An 18,003-nucleotide genomic window follows, 5' to 3' on the forward strand; every position below is an offset into this window, starting at 1 on the left:
TGCATTTGTCGGACGAGCGACTGCGTATGTGCATTGCGCCCGTGTGTGGGCTGAACATGTGAACAAACGTTACATTCAGAGCTTAGAGAAGATGCTATACTGCACTGACAGAGTACAACCTTTTGGTGGAGGCAAAGGCAATCGAGTACAGAGGTATATAAAAAGGAAATTCCACAACCAGTGGCAATCCAGTATCTTCACAATCTATGATAGAATTCCAACCAACAACCTGTAGAATTTGGGAGTCGACAGATTGGAGTGGCCAGCCAACAGTCCAGACCTCAACCTAACTGTATTGGTTTCTCTGATCATACTGTTGGCTGGTTTGGTCATTACTTTTCTCACAGAACACAATGTGGCAGATGGCATCACATCCAGTTCTCTTATTGTAACAAATGGTGTTCCTCAAGGTTCGGTCCTTGGACCAATCCTCTTCATCCTCTACATCAATAACATCGAACGCAATATATCAAAAGCAAATTTGCATCTTTATGCCGACGATACAGTGATTTACGGTTCTGCACCCACACCTCACATGGCCTTTTCTCAGCTGCAGCGAGCTTTGAACATTGTTCAATGACATTTTTACATGCTTAAATACAGATAAGGCGGCACGGTGGACAACTGGTTAGCACATCTGATCATTTTGCGTGTTCTCGTTGAGGCTGGCATGGGCACTTTTTAGCCTTTGTGCGTCCCCATCGTCCCGCTTTATGTCCCTCAAAAATACATTTGAACAAGTATTTTTATCGTGCACGCAATTAAAGTGCGTTGCTTTCATTTTGAAAAGCCGGATATGTCCGTATGCGCTCACGACGACATGAAAATGTCACGATAAAAAAAAAAAAAGTTGATACTGAATGCCGCGTTTTCAACAGGACATGGACTGCTAAATATTTATTTATTTAAGTCCAAGCGTCGTTTGCGGCACATGACAGTGGCTGCGTGCAAGGACTTTAATCCACTACGCCACTACATCAGCAAACATGAGGGAAAATACAGGAATTGGACTGACGGAGAGTGAGCAAAGGAGTCAAAGGCCAATCTGCACACAAGGCAGGGACTTTTTAAAAAACACTGCATAGCCAGAGACGCAGCTCGTTTTTAGTATTGAGCTTAGACATGCAGCCAATCTTGAAGGCACTTGTTCAAGCCCCTGCGAAGCCTCACCCAAAATATAGGTACCAGCATATCCGTGACCCTAGTGAGGATAAGCACTTCAGAAAATGGATGGATGGATTGTTCAAGCCCACAACAGACACAATTTTTCTACCTGAATGCTCTGAAAATGTTCAAACCACTTAGTACATTTTTCAATGCCTGATTTTTCCTACTTATCTTATTGAATATACTGCAAAACAGGATTTATGAAGATTAACAAGTTAGAAATAACGTGAAACAGTGATGCAATGCGTGTTGTTGTTTTGAACTGCACATTACTTCGATTGTATTAGTTTTCTCTTTGATCTAAACTCCAATTCATACATTTCAATATTTAGAGGATATCCTTCTGATCACTTCTGATTAGAAGTAGCAGCCAATCAAAATATGTGGTTCACTGTTTTGTTTTGTGAAACAATGAAAGAAAATTCATATTAAGAAGGAAAAAAGTTATAGTAGTATAGTTTTTATGTGGCCCCCGATTGAAAAGAATTGCCCAGGTCTGCGTTGAGGGTTAGATAAAATGACCGTCAAGATAAAAAAAAAAAAAAAAAAAAAAAGCAATATTTGACTGACTTGCGAGCAATAGACAGGACTTTGGTCCTTTTCCGCACCCTCTGCCGGGAAGCAGAGTTGGGGGAGGTGGTGGGAGAGGACAGCGTCTGGACCTTGAAAAGTAATAAAACGACAACAAAATCAGAGCAAAAATTATTATGAAATATATAGCACATTTTATATGTCAATATCCAATCAGTCATTAGATCACGGAGTCTTTTTATAAATTTCAGTAAATATACAGTAGATAAGATGAATCTGAGCTGAAGCCACGTAAGTAGTCTCATACTACACACGTGAGTGATGCACTTCCTGGCCCCAAAAGTGAAGATCTTGTGTCTACTTAACCGATTTTCAATGTTCAACAACAATGGCAGGAAAACTATAATACCATTGTATGCTATGCTAAGGTGTAGAGACTTCTTCAGGAGGCAGCGGGCTATCAAATCACCTATTTTACAACCGCGTCCTCTGAAGAAGAAAGAAAGACGACAACTCAGGAGGGCACCGGAATGACTTCCTTCCAAAGCATCATTGAAACATGGAGGAATTTTGAACTAGCCACTACGAGGAAGAGGAAGGAATGAATGAACGGATCATGTTCTGAATATCAAATGGTTGAAACAAATTCACCGATGTTTTATTGTGTGTTCGTGGGAACTTAAGGGTGACTAAATATACTGTTAGTGACTCCACGTAACAACAGGGGTGTGTCCAGATAGCGGCATCGGGATATATACTAACCTTTCTCATGATCTTTCGGCCGTAGAACAGAACTTTATCTCTTTTTCGAAAGCGATAATGCGGGACACCCGCCTCCTCCTCTGAAACATACCGACAATCTTTGTTAAGACCTTCGCATTTGTTTCGTTTCCTGTTATTTGTGCTATACTCATGCACCACATGCCTCTGGCTCCACATCTAAAAGCTGTAAATAAACAATATCTTTAACAATATCAAACATTTTTTCAACAAAATCTTTCAATTGTTCTTGTTTTCGATTCATATTCTCACATTCTTAAAACTAAATGTTAAAGGAGACACGATGCACATTTTTTTTCACAATTTCAAACAGTTCTCAGGTATATCTCAATAACATGGTACGATATGATACGATCAAGAATTATAGCAGACTGAAAACCCACATTTTTAGTCTTGCTGAACTTATCCTGTTGTGAGGAGTGAGTCCTAAGGTCTAATGCAAATGAGCCTCTGCTCACCCTTCACCTCTCCACTGCAGGGCCAATACCAAGGCTTTTGTTTCGATGACAACCCCGGCACAGCAACGGAGGTCGGCGGCTACAATTAGTACAATTATTATTACAATTATTATTAAAATTGAAGTTATTACAAGCAAGGGATTTGTAACTAAATATTAAGTCTTATTCACATGAATCTATTTCGAGTGTAACCCTTCCAATACTTTTTTTATCAGATCTAGATAGAAATAGGCGGCACGGTGGACGACTGGTTAGAGTGTCTGCCTCACAGTTCTGAGGACCGGGGTTCAAATCCCGGCCGTGCCTGTGTGGAGTCTGCATGTTCTCCCCGTGCCTGCGTGGGTTTTCTCCGGGCACTCCGCTTTCCTCCCACATTCCAAAAACATGCGTGCTAGATTGATTGAAGACTCTAAATTGCCCGTAGGTGTGAATGTTTGTTTGTTTGTATTTGTTTTTTTTAGGTCTAACCAAAAATGGTCTGTCAACAGTAAAAAAATGTAAAAAGTTAAAAATAGGGAGGGAAGTAACTGGTGGAACTGATGGTCTAGTGGCACATTCACCTGACTTGGATGCAGGGAGCAAGGGTTCAGTTCCCACTCAGTGATGCTGTGACTGGTTGTCCGTGTCTATCCATCCATTTTCTGTACCGGTCCCCCTCACTCGGGTCGCGGGGGTGCTGGAGCCGAGCCCAGCCATCTTCGGGCGAGAGGCGGGTTAGACCCTGAACTGGTTGCCAACCCATCGCAGGGCACATACAAACAAACAACCATTCGCACTCACATTCACACCTACGGGCAATTTAAAGTCTTCAATCAACCTACCGTGCATGTTTTGGGGATGTGGGAGAAAAGCCACGCAGTCACGGGGAGAACAAGCAAACTCCACACCGGGGATTGAAACCCGGTCCTCAGAACTGGGAGGCACATATGCTAAGTGGTTTTAAAATTAATAATAATCATAATAATAATATTGAATTTTAATCAATCATTAATAACATGCTGTACAGTTGTTGTTGTTTTTTTTTTTTTACCACTTTTTTGGTGGGATAAACCTCATGTCGTGGTCTAACAAAAGGCGCATTGTGTTGATTCGCTACTAAAATGATTTCCGCTGATCTTTGTGTGTTGGGATGAGCCCAAGTAGAAACCAATTTTTTACATATAGCTTTGTAAAATCTCTGATTCATTGACGGCAGCAATAGATAATTTGACTTCATTTGTTTGGCAGTTGTCAACCATTAAAATGTATGTCTTTCTTATTTTAAATGATCCATCCCAACATACAGTACTCTTGTGTTCAGCCTTAATACATATTTGCTTCTGTTTTTCATAATGTCAAAACTCATGACTCATCGCAGATGATGATGAATGACCACTGGAAAATCCAATCTGTACGTTTTCAATCGAAACTGACTCCAACAAGTATACTGACTTGACAGCCTGTATCTTCTGTACAGAAGGAACACGACACCGCCCACAAGGGAAACAACTGTCACAGCTCCAATGAGAATAGCCGTCCACTGAAAGAAACACATTCAAACACCTCTTTAATAAAACAAACACAACTTCTGCGTACCATCATCATAAACATGTTTACTTCTGCACCAAAATAAGTATTGGATAGACCAGGGGTGTCAAACTGTTTCCTCCGGGGGCCATATACAGAAAAATCTACAAATGCAAGGGCCACGTCAACATTCTTGGACTTTAATGCATTGAACACACTACAGCCGGTCCATCAAGCAATTAGATAATATTGTTATTTGGAAACATTTAGAAAATTCCATATGAAGTCCTTAAGATCCATCTTGATGATTATCAAATGACAAGTGAATCAATTTAACACTTTTATTGGAACTGATAAGAACATTCATAAACACTGAATGTAGTTTAACATTTCAACCGCTTTTATGCTCACATTTGGGTGATGAAAGGCCACTCGTCTCGACCCACTTTATCTCGATACTCGCCTGACACTGACAGCGGTGCTACTGCTAATGGCAAGCGCATCATTATACTGTATTAAATTTTTACAAGGCATAAACTGAAATCAATAAGTCAATATTCTCCTGTGATTTAAGGTTTTTCTTTTTACAATTTAACAGTAAAATAAATATGTCTTCTTCCTATCAATTCATCATAACATTTAGGCCTGGCCTCCAGGAAAGAATTGTTGTTGTTTTTTGGGCTATATCCAATACTATATAATCATTGATTTGTGGTGTTTAGTAAATAATGCTGAAGATAATAAACTTCCTCCTGAAAAATCACATGCTTAATCACAATGGCAATATTTGTTTAAAGGAAACAAAGAAAAAAACCCTCGCAATTAAAAGTATTTTTCCCCTATCGTCCAGCCCTACTCCTGATTGATGACTAGCTAGTTTTAATTGGGGCCACACCAATAAAGCTTACTGACGTCCCAGTGATGAGGACTGGCTAAGTGTGGCTAAAGGTTTAGACACATAAACACATGTGATTTTGTGGCAAACTACACACAATGGCGGCGAGGAGATTTTTGTACCGTTCATGTCAGGGCTGCTGCCGCAGCACCCTCAACTCCTCCTTCTTTCGGAGTGTGCGTGTGTTCGTAGCGCAGGAGCGCAGAGATGAGTTGGAGCCGGGACCAGCTGCAATTAATCTTCATCAACGGTGTACTTAACCCGGTCCCGAACACCAACTCGTCGCCAGATCGTCTTGAGTAGTCGCACTGTCAGTCGCGTCTAGCTCGCAAAACCATTCGCACTTAGTTCTAAGAAATACTGATCAGCTTTTTCTCCCTCTTGTAACCCAGAGACTCCACACCTGCCAACTCGCCTGCACATCTGCCTGCCCGCGGATCCCCTTGTCTGGCCAAAACGGACCACCCGAGGTACCTGCTCCCCCTAACTGGGCGCCGTTTCCCCCTGGTTGCCTGTTGCAAGGAAATAAACGCCCCCCAGCTCTGTACCTGTACATTGGAGTAGCCTCCCTCCGCCTTTGGGTGGAGGGACAAGTTCTGACTGTTGTTTGCGTCTATGAACCAAACAGCAGTTCAGAGTACCCACTCTTTTTGGAGTCCTTGAGATCCTGCCACAAGTGAAGGAGTTCAAGTATCGTGAAGTCTTGTTCACGAGTGAGGGAAGAATGGAACGAGAGATCGACAGGCGGATCGGTGCAGCGTCTGCAGTGATGTGGACTTTGTATCGGTCCGTTGTGGTAAAGAAAGAGCTAAGCCGAAAGGCGAACCTCTCAATTTACCAGTCGATCTTCGTTCCTACCCTCACCTATGGTCATGAGCTGTGGGTCGTGACCGAAAGAACAAGATCCCGGATACAAGCGGCCGAAATGAGTTTCCTCCGCAGGGTGTCCGGGCTCTCCCTTAGAGATAGGGTGAGAAGCTCGGTCATCCGGGAGGATCTCAGAGTAGAGCCGCTGCTCCTCCGCATTGAGAGGAGCCAAATGAGGTGGCTGGGGCATCTGATTCGGATGCCTCCCGGACGCCTCCCTGGTGAGGTGTTCCGGGCATGTCCCATCGGGAGGAGACCCCGGGGACGACCCAGGACACGCTGGAGAGACTACATCCTTCGGCTGGCCTGGGAACGCCTCGGGATCCCCCCAGAAGAGCTGGATGAGGTGGCTGGGGAGAGGGAAGTCTGGGCGTCCCTGCTGAAGCTACTGCCCCCGCGACCCGACCCGGATAAGCGGTAGAGAATGGATGGATGGAATAACGTTGAAGGCTGTGTCAGATAGTACTTTGAGTATATGCCACGGGTGTCACGGGTGTGTGTTCCGGTTGTTGTCTTCCCCCTGTCTCGGACACACCTGCTCCTGAGAGCATCTTCACCACCTGTGCCTCATTCACCCTAATTACCCCTTGCATTTAACCTCGTGTCTCATTCTTTCTCGTCGCCAGTTCTTTGTACCTTGTCGTCGCGTTCCAGCATTCCTTGTTTCCACGTCACAAACTCACAGTAAAACTAGACCCTGTTCCGATTATCGACCTCGCCTTTTTGCCTCATGTTTTTGGATACTGTTGCCTTTTTTGGATTGCCTACCCGTGTACTGTGTACATCACTCAGTGCGAACTCCACTTTGAGCTGCAGGCAGCTGCCTTCCCCACCGAGCGGGCAAAAATTATTTCGTCATTACCCACCTGACTGGTCGTGCGCAGGCGTGGGCTCCTGCTGAATGGAGCCGCAATTCCGCCGCGTGTCATTCGTGGGCTTTTTTCGTAAAGACTATGGAGCAAGATTTTCAGTATTCCACACCAGATTGTGAGGCAGCTCGCTCCCTTGTCACCTTACACCAAGGCAAGCGCAGGGTTTCAGATTACGCGATTGAGTTTGGCATTCTAGCAGCTGAGAGTCAGTGGAATAATAGGGCACGACTTGATGCATTTCTTCAAGGACTATCCCCCGCCGTCAAGGATCATTTGGTCCCGCTAGACCTGCCTTGGACACTCTCATCGCTCTCGCCATAAAAATTGACAAGAGGCTTTTGGATCGCGAGCTGGACAGAGATCGGCGGAGGGTTGCGTCACCGCACACTTGGAGGACGAGCCTCGGTGACCAGCCAAACAGAGGCAGATCCCCTGTTTCCAGTCTCAATCCACTGGCTAGCGTCACCACGGAAGAACCTATGCAACTGGGCAGTTTCCGTCTTTCCCCTGAGGAACGTCAACGCCGGCTGAGGGAAGGGCGGTGCTTCTACTGCGGGCAGTTGGGTCATTCCGTGAGCAACTGTCACGTCAAGGTTGGCGGTGCCGGTAGTAAGGGCACGGGAGAGGTGAGTCAGAATTTCATTAAGGAAGACCCTGCCCGGGTTCTTCCTAAAGTTATACTATGCTCTCCTGATCAAGAAATTCATACACCTGTATTAATTGACTCTGATCCTGACTTGTCTCAAGGGCCCACCGGTTGACATTAAAGAAGTTTTTTCCAAAGCTAAATCCCTTCCACACCACAGACCTTATGACTGTGCTGTTGACTTGCTGCCTGGAACCACACCCCCACAAGGGAGGTTATTCTCTCTTTCAGGGCCGGGACACAAGGCTATGAAGGAGTATGTGGATGAATCACTGGCAGCCGGGATTATTCGCCCATCTTCATCCCCTGCAGGAGCCGTATTTTTCTTTGTGGACTAGAAGGACAAGACTCTGCGACCCTGTATCGATTACCGGGGTCTCAACGACATAACTGTGAAGACAGGTACCCTCTTCCTCTGATCTCCACCGCCTTTGAGTTCTTGGAGGGAGCCAAGGTTTTCACCAAACCAGACTTAACAAATGCATATCATCTAGTCAGGATAAGGGAGGGGGATGAATGGAAAACAGCGATCAACACACCAATGGGACATTATGAGTATTTGGACTAACTAACGCTCCAGCTGTGTTCCAGAACTTTGTCAATGATGTCTTGCATGACATGTGGAATGTGTACACATTTGTATATTTGACTCACATCCTTCATGTCTGCTATGTGTTGCAGTAGTTACTGCAGAATGTACTATATGTCAAGGTTGAGAAATGTGAGTTCCACAAGGCGTCCGTTTCTTTTCTGGGGTTCGTGCTGGCTCCAGGTAATGCAGCCCTATGGGGGGCACAAGTCAGTGCAAACTGTCGGCCGGTCCCAAGCCCGGATAAATGGGCTTGCGTCAGGAAGGGCATCCGGCTTAAAACCTTGCCAAACAAATGTGAGCGTTCATCCAAAGAATTACATACCAGATCGGTCGTGGCCCGGGTTAACAACGTCCGCCACCGGCGCCGTCAACCTGCGGGGCGTCGTTGGAAATTCAGTTACTGTGGGTCGAAGTCAAAGAAGAAGAAGAGGTGGAAAGCGGGTTCTTCGGCAGAAAGAGAAGAGGAAAACACAGAGCCTAGAACTGAATGTGGGGACTTTGAATGTTGGGACTATGACGGAAAATCTCGGGAGTTGGTTGACATGATGATTAGGAGAAAGGTTGATATATTGTGTGTCCAGGAGACCAGACCTAGAGGTGACCTAGAGGTGAAAGAGAAATTCTGGAAGGAGCTAGATGATGTCGTTCTGAGCATCCCAGACAGAGAGAGTAGTAATTGGTGCAGATTGTAATGGACATGTTGGTGAAGGTAATAGGGGTGATGAAGAAGTGATGGGTAAGTACGGCATCCAGGAAAGGAACTTGGAGGGACAGATGGTGGTAGACTTTGCAACAAGGATGCAAATGGCTGTAGTGAACACTTTTTTCCAGAAGAGGCACGAACATAGGGTGACCTACAAGAGCGGAGGTAGAAGCACACAGGTGGATTACATCTTGTGCAGACGATGTAATCTGAAGGAGGTTACCAACTGTAAGGTAGTGGTAGGGGAGAGTGTGGCTAGACAGCATAGGATGGTGGTGTGTAAGATGACTCTGGTGGTGGGGAGGAAAAATAGGAAGACAAAGGCAGAGAAGAGAACCATGTGGTGGAAGCTGAGACAGGACGAGTGTTGTGCAGCTTTTCGGGAAGAGGTGAGACAGGCTCTCGGTGGACAGGAGGAGCTTCCAGAAGACTGGACCACTGCAGCCAAGGTGATCAGAGAAGCAGGCAGGAGAGTACTTGGTGTATCTTCTGGCAGGAAAGGAGAGAAGGAGACTTGGTGGTGAAACCTCACAGTACAGGAAATCATACAAGGAAAAAGGTTAGCTAAGAAGAAGTGGGACACTGAGAGGACCGAGGAGAGGCGAAAGGAATACATTGAGATGCGACACAGGGCAAAGGTAGAGGTTGCAAAGGCCAAACAAGAGGGATATGATGACATGTATGGCAGGTTGGACACTAAAGAAGGAGAATAGGATCTATACAGGCTGGCCAGACAGAGGGATAGAGATGGGAAGGATGTGCAGCAGGTTAGGGTGATTAAGGATAGAGATGGAAATATGTTGACTGGTGCCAACAGTGTGCTAGCTAGATGGAAAGAATACTTCGAGGAGTTGATGAATGAGGAAAATGATAGAGAAGGGAGAGTACAAGAGGCAAGTGTGGTGGACCAGGAAGTGGCAATGATTAGTAAGGGGGAAGTTAGAAAGGCATTAAAGAGAATGAAAAATGGAAAGGCAGTTGGTCCTGATGACATTCCTGTGGAGGTATGGAAGCATCTAGGAGAGGTGGCTGTGGAGTTTTTGACCAGCTTGTTCAATAGAATTCTAGTGCGTGAGAAGATGCCTGAGGAATGGAGGAAAAGTGTACTGGTGCCCATTTTTAAGAACAAAGGTGATGTGCAGAGCTGTGGCAACTATAGAGGAAGTTGATGAGCCACACAATGAAGTTATGGGAAAGAGTAGTGGAGGCTAGACTCAGGACAGAAGTGAGTATTTGCGAGCAACAGTATGGTTTCATGCCTAGAAAGAGTACCACAGATGCATTATTTGCCTTGAGGATGCTGATGGAAAAGTACAGGGAAGGTCAGAAGGAGCTAGATTGTGTTTTAGTAGATCTAGAGAAAGCCTATGACAGAGTACCCAGAGAGGAACTGTGGTACTGCATGCGGAAGTCTGGAGTGGCAGAGAAGTATGTTAGAATAATACAGGACATGTACGGGGGCAGCAGAACAGCGGTGAGGTGTGCTGTAGGTGTGACAGAAGAATTTAAGGTGGACGTGGGCCTGCATCAGGGATCAGCCCTGAGCCCCTTCCTTTTTGCAGTGGTGATAGATAGGCTGACAGATGAGGTTAGACTGGAATCCCCGTGGACCATGATGTTTGCAGATGACATTGTGATCTGCAGTGAAAGCAGGGAGCAGCTGGAGGAACAGTTAGAAAGATGGAGGCATGCACTGGAAAGAAGAGGAATGAAGATTAGCCGAAGTAAAACAGAATATATGTGCATGAATGAGAGGGGTGGTGGGGGAAGAATGGGGCTACAGGGAAAAGAGATAGCAAGGGTGGAGGACTTTAAATACTTGGGGTCAACCGTCCAGAGCAATGGTGAGTGTGTTCAGGAAGTGAAGAAACGGGTCCAAGCAGGTTGGAACGGGTGGAGGAAGGTGTCAGGTGTGTTATGTGACAGAAGAGTCTCTGCTAGGATGAAGGGCAAAGTTTATAAAACAGTGGTGAGGCCAGCCATGATGTATGGATTAGAGACAGTGGCACTGAAGAGACAACAGGAAGCAGAGCTGGAGGTGGCGGAAATGAAGATGTTGAGGTTCGCTCTTGGAGTGACCAGGTTGGATAAAATTAGAAATGAGCTCATCAGAGGGACAGCCAAGGTTCGATGTTTTGGAGACAAAGTTAGAGAGAGCAGACCTCAATGGTTTGGACACGTCCAGAGGAGAAATAGTGAGTATATTGGTAGAAGGATGATGAGGATGGAGTTGCCAGGCAAGAGAGCTAGAGGAAGACCAAAGATGATGGATGGATGTCGTGAGGGAAGACATGATGGCAGTTGGTCTACGAGAGGATGCAGGAGATAGGCTTACATGGAAAAGGATGACGCGCTGTGGCGACCCCTAACGGGACAAGCCAAAAGGAAAAGAAGAAGAAGAAGTGCTGGCTCCAGGTAAAATCAAAATGGACCCTTGCAAAGTTGATGCCGTGACTAATTGGCCCACTCCCACGTCACGCAAAGACCTACAAAGGTTCTTAGGGTTCGCTAATTTCTACAGAAATTTCATTAGAAATTTCAGTTCTATAGCCTCGCCTTTGCATGATCTTACCTCGCCACACAGACCTTTCGTATGGAACCCGCTTTGTCAGGCAGCATTTCAGAAACTTAAATCGAGCTTTACCTCCGCTCCCGTCCTCACTTTGCCACATCTCAAACAGCAGTTTGTGGTAGAATTTGATGTGTCTGCTGTTGGTACAGGAGCAGTGCTCTCCCAGAAATGTCTCAAGGATGGTAAGTTACATCCTTGTGCTTATCTCTACAAAAAACTAACCCGGTCACAAGAACCTGGAATATCTTAAAACTGCTAAGAGATTAAATGCAAAGCGGGCTAGATGGGCTCTGTTCTTCACTAGATTCAATTTCACGTTATCCTACCGACAAGGTTCTAAAAATGGTAAGCCAGATAGATGCTTTATCGCGGATTTTCTGCGCAGAGAATTCTTTGTTCAACCCTGAAGAACACTCTTAGCCCTCAAAATTGCTCTGAAAACAGGCTTTATATGGTTCCGACCTTAAGGGGAAGAGTCATCCTCTGGGCTCACACTAACCGGACTGTATGTCGCCCAGGCATTGCCAAGACTCATTCTGTGGTCGAACAGCGCTTTTGGTGGCCCAATGTTAGAAGGGATGTTACCAATTATGTCAATGCTTGCCAGGTATGTGCTGCTAACAAGTCCTCTCCGAAACGTCCTTCTGGGGAGTTGCGACCCCTGCCAATACCACAACGTCCTTGGTCAGACATCTCTGTAGACTTTGGGACGGTACTACCGGCCTCGAAATGAAATACCACCATTCTCACAGTTGTGGACAGGTTCTCTAAAATGCCACACTTCATTGCACTCCCGAAACTCCGCTCAGCTAATAACACTGCCGAGTTAATGATACACCAGGTATTCCAAGTTCCATGGTTTCCCCAAGAATGTGGTATCCGATAGGGGTCCCCAATTAATTGAGCAATTTTGGAAGGAGTTTTGCAATCTCATAGGTGCTACCGTCAGTCTGTCATCTGGGTTTCACTTTGAAACCAACGGCCAAACCGAGAGGCTGAAACAGGACCTGGAGACTGGGCTCCGATGTCTCGCTTCACAGGAGCCACGATCCTGGTCTCAGAAACTGGTTTGGGTCGAATTCTCTCACAATTCCCTCCACTCTGCATCCACTTGTCTATCGCCTTTTCACGTTGTGCATGGTTACCAACCATCTATGTTTCCTGCCATAGCCCCAGAGTCCACAGTTTCAGAAGCATTGACCTTGGCACTGACCTTGCCCGCCAGATGCTGCTGCGCCAGGGATGGTCCTACAAGACCGCAGCTGACCGTAGGAGGACACCGGCCCCGAACTACAAAGTGGGTCAGCGAGTTTGGATGTCCACCAAGCATATTCCACTCCGGGTGGAGTCCCGGCAGCTTGCTCCCCGGTTCGTTGGGCCCTTCCCCATCACAAAGATTATCAACCCTGTCACCGTGAAGCTTAGTCTCCCAAGGTCGATGCGGGTCCACCCTGCTTTTCACGTCAGCCTGCTCAAGCCCGCCCATGAATCCCCTCTGGTCCCGCCATCCAGGCCCCCTCCTCCCCCCTGGTTCGTGGATGGGGGCCCTGTCTTCATTGTGAGGCGGCTGTTGTCGTCTTGTCGGAGGTGGAGGGGGTTTAAATATCTGGTGGACTGGGAGGGCTACGGGCCTGAGGAACGTTCATGGGTGCCGTCTGCGTTTATCGTGGATGACTCGCTCATTCGGGCCTTTATCGTTGCGCATCCAGGGGTTCCGGGGCCATCTGGGGACGGCCGTTGGGGGGGGTGGGGGGGGGGTGGGGGGGTGGGGGGGGGGGGGGGGTACTGTCATGGGTCTGTGTTCTGGTTTTTGTCTTCCCCCTGTTTCACACACACCTGCTCCTGAGAGCATCTTCACCACCTGTGCCTCGTTCACCCTAATTACCCCTCGCATCTAACCTCGTGTCTCATTCTTTCTCGTCACCAGTTCGTTGTACCTTGTCGTCGCGTTCCAGCATTCCTTGTTTCCACGTCAAAGACTCACAGTAAAACTAGACCCTGTTCCGATTGTCGACCTCACCTTTTTGCCTCACGTTTTTGGATACTGTTGCCTTTTTGGGATTGTCTGCCTGTGTACCGACGTCTGCCCGTATATTAAACCTCTCTTTTTTTAAACTGTCCATTTGTTTTGGGGTCGTGCATTTTTGGGTCCTATCCTCTGTTCCGTTGATGACAACGGGCTGCTAAAAAAATGGAAGATGGGCTGCAAATGGCCACTGGGCAGTATTTTGGACACCCCTGTGATAGACTAACCAGAGTAGATACGTTTGTAAAATTCCATTTAGACAGGAACAAAGTTTAGTCAACTACAACACACTGTGTGGTCGTTTACCATGTTGACTTGTGTCCGTTCTTCTATAATCTGCTGCATCTTGGCCGTGAGCTCACTTCCAAAAGGAGCCAGTCTCTGCACATCAGAACCACAAATTCTTATTTCAGATTACATTGAAACATTAAGAAATTGTTTAAATATAAATTTGACAAATGCACAGAAGGCATTGGCTGTATATTTCCATTCAATATTTGATTCATTGAAAAGGCCATGAACACTGGAAATGAACAGTGCTGTGGCAGACCTACCGGAGGTACACTGCAACTCTTGTGGTCATTTTCATTTTCCATGTCTGACTGAAGTTCAGACAACAGCACAAGGCAACCCCTAGGTGTGACATAATTGTGCAATATCAGGAGGTTGAATCATGTGAAAAACCGATTGTAGGTACAGTATATTTCTGAACGTGGGATTATGTATCATCATCATATGCAAACAATCCAATTTGGGTTAAAGATCACATCCCCTCAGGAAAGAAAAAATAGATCACCCATTATATAAGTCCAGTCACCAGATCCTTCAAAAACACTCACACCCTGCTGTCGTCTGACCTATGAGCCGTCACCACTCCCAAATTGTACAAAGGCCAGGCGCAATTTAATAACAAATATTGTGCATCTTTTGTTCATATCCTTTGGCGTTGAAGTCCGATTCAAAACGTATGGTGTATTTTTGTATCGAAGATAAGAGAAGAAAATCATCTTTATTATAATGATTTCATGTCATGTGTCCTTTGCATTTAACAGCGTGTTTTGTGCTACTACATTGCTATTATATTCCGTGATATTCAATTCGAAATAGACTTCAGTGAATCAAAAAAAGATTTCCAATTGAGTTCAATTAAGTGCATAATTCACACTTTAAATGTGCTATGTGCACATATTGTGTACTTTTTAATGCCACAAATAACTTTTAAGAACTCAAGTAAAATATTCAATGAAGTTATTAGTTGCGCATAGCAAGCGGGACATAACTCAGCTTGGAAATAAGCCAACTAGTACCCCTCTCATTTCAAGCACTGCCAATATGCCACAGGTTTACTCACTGCGGCCTCCACCTCTGGAAGCGCTACAAAATTGCACGAAAAACTATTTGTCAGACAACGAAATGTTCAAACGACACGTGCCCGCGTGTTTGTAAGAAATGCGTGGAGGAATTCCACAGAGATGCAGAAGTGATTTTCTCACGTACCCGTTTCAGCTTTAGTAAATGACAACGAGGTTAAGACCGATTCGCAATAACAACGGACGTATCCTGCGCTACCTAACAAAATAAAACTAAGCGTTTCAAGATGTGACTTATTCCCAGTTAAATGTTTGTGTCACACCCTCGTTACTGGTTCAAAGGAGAATATAATTAGTAAAATACATCGAATTCACTTTGCTTTGTGTACGCAATACTATGCCTGAACGTATGGGCGTCGTATTTTGCTCACATTTATATTTAGTCCATTATTTTGAAGGTAGATGTGCCGGAGGTTAGCGTTCACTAAACGTTTCTAAAAATGGCCTTTCACAAACCCGTCTACAAGAGTATATTGGATTCTAATTGGTGAGCACTGTTGCCTTTCGGCCAATCGACAGACGTTTTGTTTGACAGTCGTTCACGTTATTTTCTGTGGAACGCGTGTTCAAGGTGAGCGCAGTGCATTGTTGTGTCTAATTCCACCATAATGGTTACAGTATTACGATCAAATATTATGTAATATCGACGGTCTCTGTGTACTTTAGATGACATCCGCGATTACAGTAAATTACCAGCGCATCATTTGGCTACACAGTAGCCATAACAAGCTAACCATCTCGTGACAGCAGCAGCAGTGTCAATGGGAAGGAAAACCAGCGTTTTATAATCGTTTTGCCTCTTAACGCCCACCTTAAATACTATCTGCCCTTTTGATATTGACATTTAACATTTGGATTTTCAAACGCATTTTGTAATCGTTATTACGTCAATGTAAGATAATAACGACAGACATTTCCAGTCATTCGCTACAGTAACCAGAGCGGCCAAAAATGACGCGAATGGCTCAACTATCGTGGCATGAAGTCGCAAAACACCGAAATACGTGATCGAGTGATACAGCACACTTGTCCCGTAGGTCTGGCTGGAACCAAGTTCTAGCAGAGCGTAACTGAAGTTTGAAAAACAAAATAACAGGCCCATTAATACGCATCTGGAGATTCATTCATCTTCCAATAATTCACAGCCTTGAACCGTAAACAAATGCGTCACTGGAGACGTCATCTGACAACGAGCTCAGGTTAAAAGTGTTATTCTTAATAAATATTTGTCATAAGATAACCTTTATTGGTCCCACGATGGGGGAAATTACCTTCATTTAAGTAGCAATCGTGGTTATAGGAAATATAAATAGCATCTAAACAAGTACATTCACAAAATAGAAATCTAAAGTATTGTCCATGCATAAACTATCCAAATAAATCTATCAGCAATGTTGTTCGTTTGTTTGACAAATAGAGTGCTGAGTTTTAATTTTGACATTTGAAATGTGACTCATCTGAGTTAATAGGCTTTTTTTTTTTTTTTTTTTTTTTGAACCAAGGTTCAAAACAGAATTATTAGAGGCGAATTTTTACGATGGCATGTCGAAATCGCATATACTTGGAGTCAGGCTGCAACTGCATCCGACATTACAAAGTTGATGCCATTAAAACATTAAAACAACAAATATCGAAGCCATAATTTATCGATTTTACACCAATCTGATCAGTATCGGGCGATAATTAGCATTTTATGCTGATCGGCTGATCAGTTTTAATGCCGTAATTCCACGATCCGATCGATGACGTCAGTGATCGGCTCCGCAAAAGACATTTACTCCGCGTTGCCATTGTGTACAGTATATTTCCAAATCCAAGTGTGAAAAATTCATTCCCAAAAAAGACTTGCAGCTGTATTAGCTCAAAAGGGTGCTTCTCCTAAAGACTTATGGCTGTGTGATAGTTCAGATTTTCTATTTTAATAAATCTGCAAAAATTTCAACTTCTTTATTATTTTTTTTTTCTGTCAATATCCTGTGCTGTGTGTACATTAATGAGGGGGGGAATAACTTAAATGATTTGAGCAAATGGCTGGAATATAACAAAGAGTGAAAAATTTAAGGGGGTCTGAATACAAGTCATTGATTTCATTCATTTTTTTCCCAGGTTTCCTGTTCTGCAATATACAGTTGTGGCACAATGGGTGTATTGTCCACACTGATAAGGGGCCTTACAAGGGGAGCAGACAGAATGTCGGAATTCACCAGCAAGCGAGGTTCAAGGACTCACAATAAAGGGAGAGGTTCAAGACCCGCCGGAGTGAATCTCCCCAGCAGAAAGTTTCTGGCGATAAAGGCCATGATTCCGGAGTTTGTGGTACCGAATCTGGACGGCTTTAAACTCAAACCGTACGTATCGTACCGCTCCCCGAAGGGAATCGAGCCTCCGCTGACCGCAGAGCGTCTGTTTGCCGAGGTGGTGGCTCCTCGTATCGAGAAAGACTTCATTGAAGGGGTTTATGACAAAGAGCAACTGAAGAAATACGGATTTGAACCCACACAGGAGGGGAAGTTGTTTAAATTGTATCCCAAGAACTATGTGCGTTAAAGTCAACTTAATATCCGTGATAGAGCTATTTGCAAAGGACGTCGACTGGTGACTGTGGACGGAGACCATTTACAGTGACCCCACGCTGCAAGTGGGACTTGATACTTTGTTACAGTATAATATTGCCTTCCTAATGAAGTAGAGTAAAAGCAAACTGAATGAAGCCTGCATTCAGTACTCGATGAGTGTCCGTCCTTGCGTGCGTCATTTTCTCTGTACTTAAACTTGCCAATTCATGTCATCCTGAAATGACAAACAATTTGTAAGAGTTCAAGTTACAGGATATGACATCAACTCTTGAGTGAGCTGGAGATGCGGGGTACATAACCAGCAATTAAAGCTTCCTTGGAAACATCATGCACCAGAAAATCCTTTGTATTTTTCTTATTTATAGCAAAACCTTTCCATTTTGGAATGAGGCTGTAACATAACATGGAAAAAAAGTGACGCGCTAAATACTTTCCGGAAGCA

At 44.8% G+C, this 18,003-nt stretch overlaps 2 protein-coding genes across 6 annotated transcripts in view; one reads left to right on the forward strand and one right to left on the reverse strand.

Moving 5' to 3' along the window:
• Window positions 1–15,158, reverse strand: part of pnpla7b (patatin-like phospholipase domain containing 7b) — a 72,959-nt gene extending 57,801 nt beyond the window's left edge. Inside the window, exons 1-6 of one of the 5 annotated variants that reach the window (XM_061768297.1) lie at window positions 15,113–15,158; window positions 14,170–14,248; window positions 13,922–13,996; window positions 4,368–4,455; window positions 2,461–2,540; window positions 1,738–1,829 (exon numbers count right to left, since the gene is read on the reverse strand). In XM_061768297.1, coding sequence (XP_061624281.1) covers window positions 1,738–1,829; window positions 2,461–2,540; window positions 4,368–4,455; window positions 13,922–13,996; window positions 14,170–14,211 — 377 coding nt within the window. In that variant the 5' untranslated portion in view covers window positions 14,212–14,248; window positions 15,113–15,158. The other 4 variants (XM_061768295.1, XM_061768296.1, XM_061768298.1 and 1 more) reach the window with 4 other exon arrangements.
• Window positions 15,159–15,406: 248 nt separating this feature from the next.
• mrpl41 (mitochondrial ribosomal protein L41) lies at window positions 15,407–17,889 on the forward strand. The gene is made up of 2 exons (XM_061768330.1): window positions 15,407–15,556; window positions 17,092–17,889. Exon 2 carries the CDS (start codon window positions 17,125–17,127, stop codon window positions 17,530–17,532), a length of 408 nt encoding a protein of 135 aa, XP_061624314.1. The 5' UTR covers window positions 15,407–15,556; window positions 17,092–17,124; the 3' UTR covers window positions 17,533–17,889.
• Window positions 17,890–18,003: the final 114 nt, after the last annotated feature.

Source organism: Phyllopteryx taeniolatus, chromosome 3, assembly GCF_024500385.1.
Source record: "Phyllopteryx taeniolatus isolate TA_2022b chromosome 3, UOR_Ptae_1.2, whole genome shotgun sequence".
In the NCBI taxonomy this organism is placed as follows: Eukaryota; Metazoa; Chordata; class Actinopteri; order Syngnathiformes; family Syngnathidae; genus Phyllopteryx; species Phyllopteryx taeniolatus.

Excerpts from the sequence above, each read along its gene's own strand:
- mrpl41 (XM_061768330.1), top strand. The coding sequence starts at position 17,125 with ATGGGTGTATTGTCCACACTGATAAGGGGCCTTACAAGGGGAGCAGAC.